This window comes from Abrus precatorius, unplaced genomic scaffold, assembly GCF_003935025.1.
Source record: "Abrus precatorius isolate BTA unplaced genomic scaffold, Abrus_2018 Scaffold8, whole genome shotgun sequence".
Classification (NCBI taxonomy): domain Eukaryota; kingdom Viridiplantae; phylum Streptophyta; class Magnoliopsida; order Fabales; family Fabaceae; genus Abrus; species Abrus precatorius.
Genome location: NW_020874428.1, coordinates 25,358,954 through 25,367,612, shown reverse-complemented (window position 1 = coordinate 25,367,612; position 8,659 = coordinate 25,358,954). Strand labels below are relative to the sequence as shown.

The window sequence follows — 8,659 nt, the reverse complement described above, 5'->3', positions numbered from 1 at the left end:
TATGTCGGTTAAGTCACATTCTCACGACAATAGGATGTCTAAGGAAATTGTATAAACTGTATGGCAGAATTCCTACAGATTCCCATAGTTTTGGCTATAACTCAAACCAAGTTCTCAAAAAGCTAAGTTTTTTTGGCCAGCTCAACCAAATAATTTCCTAAAGGCTTCCATTGCATGACCTCACTAGCTAATGATTTTTCACAGAAGCATGCCACCAAACCAAAAGAGACAATTTGCTTGGCAACATTCTCAAAAGTGTGCACTCTATAAGCTTGACAATGCAGTTATCTCATGAAGCTACCTTAATCTGTTAGCTGATCAATTTACAGAAGACTTCCATGGTTAAAAAGTTGGATCTAACAAACCAATACCCTAATTCTAGCATTTTGTGCTTGCTGCCATGTGAAGCTCCCGAGGCCTAAAGAACCAGACTAACTAACTAAGCAGCAAGAAACAATAAAATTGAATAATGACAGGTGAAAGAGGAAAGTTTCAAAGGGATTCAACTTGCCAAGCAATTGCATGTACAAAGATTTCAAGAAACTTCTATCTACCATCTTCCTTACATGAGATTAAGTTCAAACTACAATCTTAACAAACTCTTTCTTTCTCATTTTAAATTACAAGCATTATTAGACAGCAAATTGTACTTATCCAGGAGAAGAAATTAAACTTTTAGTAATCAAAGGGCCATCCACTATAACTTGTTCCATTATTCTGGTCAGGAGTGGTTGAAGAGCTGCTTCCCCCTGTCTCAGCATAATGATTATTGTTTGAACTAGAAGAGCGGAACGGCCACAAAAATGACAGTCGATTTCTCCTTCCGTGGTTCTGATGGCTATTCTCCTGGCCCCTGGAGCTACCATCGTTACTGTTGCTGTTGGAATTCCTTCCTCCCCAACTTCGGCCACTGCGGGAACTAACATGTCCATGAGGTGGCAGCTCAACACGGCAAACAGGACATGAGTTATGCTGAACCAACCAAGGAACAATACAATCAGAATGGTAAATATGGTTGCATGGCATCTCTCTGGCTTCAGAACCTAGTTCAAATTTTTCTTTACAAACTGGACAGTGTGAATCCGAGCGAAGATGTGCCTGTGTGATCTTAATAGTTGGCATTGCATCGATTGAAGATCGTGCAGCTGGTGGTGGACCACGGCGGTCATTCATGGTAAGTTGCTCAATAAGTTCTTCCAGTCCAGGACCCATAAAATATTCACCAAAATCAACACGCCTAGGACCACCTCTCGGGCTGCCATTTGACATGGTGAATCCAGGAACTTGACCATGAAATATTAAATAAGGACCAGAACTAAAGACACCCCAACTCTGTTCAGGAACTGGTAAAGAACCAGACCTTCCTCTAACATCAAAGTTTGGGTGTCTTCCAGCCATTCTATGCCTCATGAAGTTGTCAACAGCATCTATAAGCCCAAATCTCTGATCAGAACCTCTCTGCCCCACAAAAGCATGAATAGCATCGAAAAAATCAGGCATTTGATGAAACTCTCCTGACTGTGATGAAAAGGTATGGTGGGGTGCAATTCCTTGCAGCTCATTAAGTTCTTGAACAAATCCTCCATCACAGTAAGGGCAAACAACATCTCTCCCTTCAAGCACAATTGGCTGTCTGCATGCATAACACCAGTGTGTTGCTCCACTTGACATCTTTCTCTTTAACAAGACTTTTAAATTGTAAAATCTGCACCAAAATTCAACTTTCCTTCCATGTCAAATATAAATAATTAAACAATAATTATTTAAAAGAATAGTTACAGAGTTGAAATCAATAAATGAAAAAAACCCTTGACATTCAATATCCCAATTGGCTATGCTAGCATTTATATGTATATCCTAAACATTAATAACTTAGTAACACAGAGGAACAGGTTATCTCCAATTAAATTTAAACCACCAAAGGGAGCAAAATAAGATCTGCTTTTGTTTTAACCAGAGCTTCAATCATGCCATCAATTCAGAAAGTTTGAAGATGATTATTTGAACAATCATAAAATGATTTTGTTTTTCAAACAAGGGATGCCAAAACAAGAAATGTAAGGGTTTTTTCATTTCCTGTAACAAGGTAAACAAAGGCTTGGTTGGGTTGCTGGCAAATGACAGCAGCATATTCGTGTCAAGAAACTAACTTCCCATTTAAAAAGGAAGATATAGATCAATTGTGTCAAATATGGCAATATATAATATATAAAAGCACATTAAACTATCATAGTACTTAAATTCTGACCAAGGCCAAATCAGAATTCAGGAATCGGGTCCAACAGTTACAATAGGGGGAAAAGCTCTAAATATTCATCATAATAGACAAATTGAAATGAAAACATTTTCCCCCAAAAAGATTAAAACAAATTATCAAAGGTGAATAGGGGAGTAACAAAATTCATGCACGATGCAAAGAGCACTTATCATGAATCGTAACCTCAGAGACAGTAACAGTAGAGAGAAAGCAAAACAAAGCCCCAACTGAAAATTAAGAAGAAAACATAGCACCTGTCATTAAAGCACAATTTTTTTTCAAATGGGGTTTCAATCAATCAATACCGATTTACTCCAAGGACCAGATTAACCTCAAAATCATACATAATAAACCGCAGAAAAAGGGGGGTACTCAACAGAGAAAAGAAAAATTGTAGCACAAGGCTGAAAAGGTTCAGGATTCATCAGAGTGAACTTACCAAAAGAGAAAAAGCAAGAACTCAGAGCTTAGTACCGTGAGATTCTGAGCCTCAGAGAGAGAGAGAGAGAGAGAGAGAGAGAGAGAGAGAGAAAGAACGAGAAGACCTTTTCTGTTTCTGAGGTTTGTCTCACTGAGGAAAAAGTCCTGTGATATTTACCCCACTTCACCATTATGACCCTTTCTTATTTTACATAATTAAATAATTTCATTTTTCAAATGTGTCTAAAAAATATAATAATAAATAATATTTTTAAAATTATAATATTAAATATTACAAGTATATTGAATTTTTATAATTTTTAATAAATTTCATTATATATAAATTTATGCTGTATATTCTAAAACAAATATTCAAAATATCATAAAAATTTAAAGTAAACTTTATAGTAAAAAGTGTATTTATTATCATTATAAAATATTTATGTAAATGTTTTACGACTTTTTAGTTAATAAATTAAAAGATACGTAGCATTGTTTAAAGGTTAAAATTATCGATAGTTTTCTTCTTCAAAAACAATTTATTTATTTATTTATTCAAATTTCATTATCTCACGTAACTTTTTCTTCTTTATCCTTTCTTTTTTCGTAGTCTCTTAAAATTGCTTGTAATACGAGTCCATACGGATTAAAAAATATTATATTAATTATGGTAATTTTTTATGCTTGTTTGTAAGCGTTTAATTTTCATGTTGACCCAAAACTTGTAATAAATAAAATTTATTTAATAGTGGTATTTATTGTTACTTTTAAGTATTTATTATTATTATTATTTATATTTAGATAAATTTTATCTAAAATATTTTTCTATAGATTATAATTATATTAATGATAGAAGAATTTTAAATAAAAAAATACTGAAATATAAATCCCAGTAAGCATATGAAAGTGATACTTCCTTGCTTAATACATATCTCTTAACTGTTAACACAACTCAAGTATAGAATTGAAAATATTTTAATTAAAATTAGAATTTCATTTTGTCAATCAATGTAAAAGGCATTAATACTAAAACTCAACATATTAGTATTAAGAATCTAAACACGTTATCAAAATAAAAACTTAACTTTAATTAAACAATAACACCAATTATATTTACAGTAATCAACTTTATTTTTTTTCTTTATATTTTTGACGTGGTTCTAGATACCTTCTCTATATTTTGAAAACAGGATTGACTGCCTAGGGAATTAGTTGATGGATTGGAATAACTTTGAGAAACGAATTTTCTGAGAATCAGATAAACAAGTCATGAATCATTGAAATTAGTGAAAATGAATGTTTATCGATTTATAAAAAACCTAATTTTGCTGTTAAATTACTTTGTAAAAATAAGAAACAATATAATGTGGTTATTTTATTAATATTTTATAACTGAGAATTATCACTTTTATATAAAAGTACAAAGCAAATATTTAAATACATTTAATATAACATTGACTTTTAAAATACTAACAACAGTTTTTAAATGTTATATTCTTGGGTAATTTTTATGTTAATTTCATTGATAAACATGAAATATCATTTAATAATAAATAATGTTAAACCTAAATATTTACTATCAAATATGTTCAAAAATTAATTTTAAAATTTGTCTTGCCATGTAAGAGAGACAGATCATAGATCATAGGTAGCCTAGCTTCTACCCAATAAATAAGAGAGAAAAAAAAATAAATAAATATATATATATATATATATATATATATGAAAATGCTTATAATTGCATTTGTACCCTAAATTGTTTAGGCATCCATACCAACTTTATGATACACATAATAAATACATATAATTTGATCAATATAATGCACTTTTGATTTGGACATTTGTTTGACTAACGCAACTAAAGCAATTTTCAATTACCATTTTTTTTTCTAATGTTGATAATAAGCTTATATGATCTCTAAAAAATCAATTAGGTCTATACTCTCCATGTGTGTCACAGTGTACATTCCTACCTACTCATATGACCCTACATTACCCTAATCTATCAACAAAATGAAAGTTTTAGGTCGTTTATTAATAGTTGAGGCAATTTCATATTTACATTTTCAAATATTAAAATTTCAATTAAATACTAAAGTTAATAGAGATCCAAACAGAAAAACTTGAAGGAAATTGCATTTGATGGAAAAACTAAAGAAAAGCCAGCAATTAAAACTTTTCAGTTAAATAGAATATTATTACTAAAGATAAAAAATAAAACTGATGTTTGATATTTTTAGAATTATACATAAATACGATTCAAAAGAAGCAAATCATATTTTATGTAACATGGCATTGTAGAAATTGCGAGGGTGTCAGCAAAATTGGCATTGTGGAATGCACTAATACGACAGCATATTCTTGGTAGCTCACGAGAACGACCATGTACCTATAAATAGCTTTAAAATTGCTTCACATAAAATATAAAAAATGATAAACCAATGCATTTAAAAAACCTAAAAGATTTTTTTTTTTAATTAAAATGTGAAATGGTAACCCACTTTCTTTATATTTTCTAATGGACTTTTTACGTAATTTTCAATAAAAAACTTTATTTTATTGATATATTAACTAGGGCCTTATAATTAGTATTACCATAAAGCACAACCAAACTCACAAAGAGTACACATTCAATGAAATTAGAGGTTTTGAGAAACTTCTCATAAATTAAATGGAAGAAGCACATCGTTCAGTTATGTTAATCTCACAGACAATAATAATACAAGAATAACATTGGAAGTTACACCATAACATGAATACTTAATATATCCATATCTCTTTTACTTCTCACAATTCTTGCAACAAAATCACTACCATTGAGACAGACCAAACATGAACGATGAAAGAGGGTTCAGAGAATAACAGACTTATCAGCCGCTTCAAAATGGCTAAACTCAAAAGTTCAAAAAGAAAACTTAAATTTTGTTGAATGCAACAATGTCACAGCTTTGGATATACTCATTGCATGGCTCAACTGTGAGATGTTCCTCAATGAGAGAGTCCACAGATACAAGGTCATCAACAATGGTCATCATGATCTGCAACTTCTTGATCCCGTATCCCACTGGAGCCAGTTTTGCTGTATCAATTGGAACAAACCATTTAAGAAATATCGTAATTTTTTTCAATAGAAGGTAAATGCATCAAACATGCATGAAAAAAATTGATGAAAATTTTAACATACATGCTCCCCACAATAAGCCGGGCATCTCAACGCTACGAACAGCCTCTTCCAGCTTCTTCATGTCAGTCTCATCGTCCCAAGGCTTAACATCAAGCAGAACCGAAGATTTGCCACCTATAAAATGTCAAATCAAACAGTTTCAGCAGGAAAGCAAGACATGAAGAGAAGAAAATAGTTTCTATGAGTACATGACAAGTCATCATAAACTTCAACTTGTTTTTCTACCATATTGTATATTTCTGGGAAATGCTTCATGAACACAACAAATTAAAGATTCAGATAAAGCTTACTTTCTTTCTTCTTGGTGGACTTCTTAGCAGCCTCCCTTTCCTCCGCTGCCTTCTTATCCTCCTCGGTCTCATCACCAAAGAGATCAAGATCATCGTCATCTTCAGCTTCAGCTGAAGCAACCTGACAAATTCAAATAAATCCAATGATCATATTATTTGTAGTAATCAAGTTATTTGTCGTAGTTTGTTAAGTGGCTTCAGTACAACTACAAATCTTACATTTTGAAATGAGTGTTTAATTATCTATAAAAAGTGAAAAGTCTATATTCTACATTTTTATAATTTGAAACAACTTTAGTAACTATATTGAGTGAAAAGTAAAATACAGTATTATGCAACCACTCTAAAATGTTCACATTGCCTTCAATGAAGCTATCATATTCTTAGCTAATAACTACCTCATCCAGTAACTATATAATAAACATACGAATATGGTCACAAAACCAACTCTGTTCTTTCTAAAACTGAATATCAAAGTTATTCATTCCAGGGGTTTACACAACTGGGCATACCCCATTTGATTTCAAACTCAAATTCACGTTCTAAAACAACATTTGCTCTGTCTTCTCTTCAAAAAGCAAATCTAAGGTTTCTACATAATTTTTAAGCAACTTTTCTCTTCTAGTCAGAGTGATAGTTATAAATTTAGCATGTCACAGTCAGAACATCGAACGGAAAACATAAGAGGTATGATAAGCAAGAAAAACATAAAAAAAAAAAAAAGAGAGCTTGAGATAGAGAAAACTGGCAGAAAGTTTTCTTGTAATTGCATGATTTAGTTAAGTAAACATCTTAACTATTTGCAAGTGTGAATATCACACAAACATTACCATGGAGTGTCATATATTGCTAACTCAGATTTAATTCCATCTTTATTATATCTACAACTTTTCTATCATATACAAACAGTTCTAAAGCTAATGTTTATGGACATTAATTACTATTAAAAAAAACATATAGTGTATCACTTCTACATTTTCAATATAACAAGTGATTTTTTTTAAAAGAAAAAAGGAAAAAAAAATGACACGAGGAAACATATTATAAAATTAAAAAAAAAACAAATGCATACCGCTTTGGCAGGTGCAGCTTCAGCTGGAGCAGCTTTGCCACTGAATTTTACCCCTTGAGCATTCCCCGGGAAGCTATTTTTATCAAGAAAAAAATCAAAATTAGAAAATAAAATAAAATAAAAAACAAAACACAGATCATTGAGAGGAAAAAACAAACCTTTTAGCAAGATGGGAAGAGACAACATCGTACCACTTGGCAGCATTGAGAAAAGAGTCACCTGGCTTTCCCACAACAAATGCATACACTTTGATATCATCCTTTGTCAATTGATCCCTGAATTGAAAATACCCACATGCAGATTCAATCACCCAAATCTCAGAAACAGTAAAAAATGATTTTTTATTTTTTTATTTTGTTTATTCATTTTGTTTATTCATTTTGAGGATGAAAGAATTAAGAGGCTACCCAGAAATATAAGTCTTCCCAGAGAGGAATTGATCGAGGGATTTGAGGCCCTCTTCGGTGTGTAGATTTGAGAAGGTGATAGCCATTTGAGTGTTTGAGACGAAGAACGGTGATGCTGCAGAGTGAAGAGTGAGAGAAAAATAGGGTTCAGCTCAATACTCAAAAATTGATATTTATATGATGCAGAGGCACAAACCCTAGATCAGTCCCCACCTCTGAAAAATTCTGTCACACTTTCAGAAAAAGAATTTTCTTATGTTAAAATTCAGAGTAATTGATGCAGTTAATTTCTCTTTTTCTTTTTTCCTTCAATGATATTATTTTTAAATTTCATTTCTTTTCCAAATAATATATTATCATGAGTTTATTACTATTTTGTTATGAATGTGACTTGCAAAACTGAGGAAAAGTGAATGATTTGATTATTTTGACTTTTTTCTTCGCTGTGAATTTTTATAATTATAGTCCTTGTATTGTTATTGTTATTTAAATTATAATAATCAAGGTTTTCCATCATTTTTTTTAATTTAAAATTATTTAAATCCTTATTTTAAAAAATTATAAATGGAATCGTTTAAATTATTTTAAATGTTTTTAATCAAATATTATTACTCAAAATCTCATTTTTTAAAATAAATTATTATAATTTCGTTTGTCTTTTTAAACCCTAACATTGTATTTTATTAATTTTTTACAATCTATCAATTAAAAATATTATTAATATATTTTTTAAGTGATTATTATAAAATTCATGATTCATAATCATATGAAAATTAATGATTGAAAGATTATATAATTATTTTCGTATTATCAATATTTTAATTAAATGAAAAAATTACATCTAAATTTTTAAAAATTGTTTATATCTAAAATCTATTATAGTTCTTAATTAAATCATACCTTTTTGTTTTAAGTTTATTTTTTTTATATTTATTGTAAATTTATTTTAATTTTATGATATTATGAGTTGCATAAAAAATCAGACAATTTATGAATGACTTATATTATTTTAATTGTTTCGAAATATAA

At 30.2% G+C, this 8,659-nt stretch overlaps 2 protein-coding genes across 5 annotated transcripts; both read right to left on the bottom strand.

The window, feature by feature from the left end:
- Window positions 1–291: 291 nt before the first annotated feature.
- Window positions 292–2,856, bottom strand: LOC113845807 (probable E3 ubiquitin-protein ligase RHC1A). 4 transcript variants are annotated; one of them, XM_027473393.1, is made up of 3 exons: window positions 2,799–2,856; window positions 2,697–2,758; window positions 479–1,705 (listed from the first exon to the last, which is right to left on the bottom strand). In XM_027473393.1, the coding sequence occupies exon 3, from the start codon at window positions 1,669–1,671 to the stop codon at window positions 676–678; it is 996 nt and encodes a 331-aa protein (XP_027329194.1). In that variant the 5' UTR covers window positions 1,672–1,705; window positions 2,697–2,758; window positions 2,799–2,856; the 3' UTR covers window positions 479–675. The 4 variants fall into 4 exon arrangements, with proteins under 4 accessions (XP_027329195.1, XP_027329194.1, XP_027329196.1 ...); XM_027473395.1 differs by having other exon boundaries at window positions 479–1,721; window positions 2,799–2,852; XM_027473396.1 differs by adding an exon at window positions 2,441–2,484 and having other exon boundaries at window positions 2,697–2,809.
- A 2,469-nt stretch (window positions 2,857–5,325) lies between these two features.
- LOC113845808 (elongation factor 1-beta 2-like) lies at window positions 5,326–7,841 on the bottom strand. The gene is made up of 6 exons (XM_027473397.1): window positions 7,631–7,841; window positions 7,382–7,498; window positions 7,224–7,296; window positions 6,152–6,272; window positions 5,862–5,975; window positions 5,326–5,756 (listed from the first exon to the last, which is right to left on the bottom strand). Exons 1-6 carry the CDS (start codon window positions 7,714–7,716, stop codon window positions 5,593–5,595), a joined length of 675 nt encoding a protein of 224 aa, XP_027329198.1. The 5' UTR covers window positions 7,717–7,841; the 3' UTR covers window positions 5,326–5,592.
- Window positions 7,842–8,659: the final 818 nt, after the last annotated feature.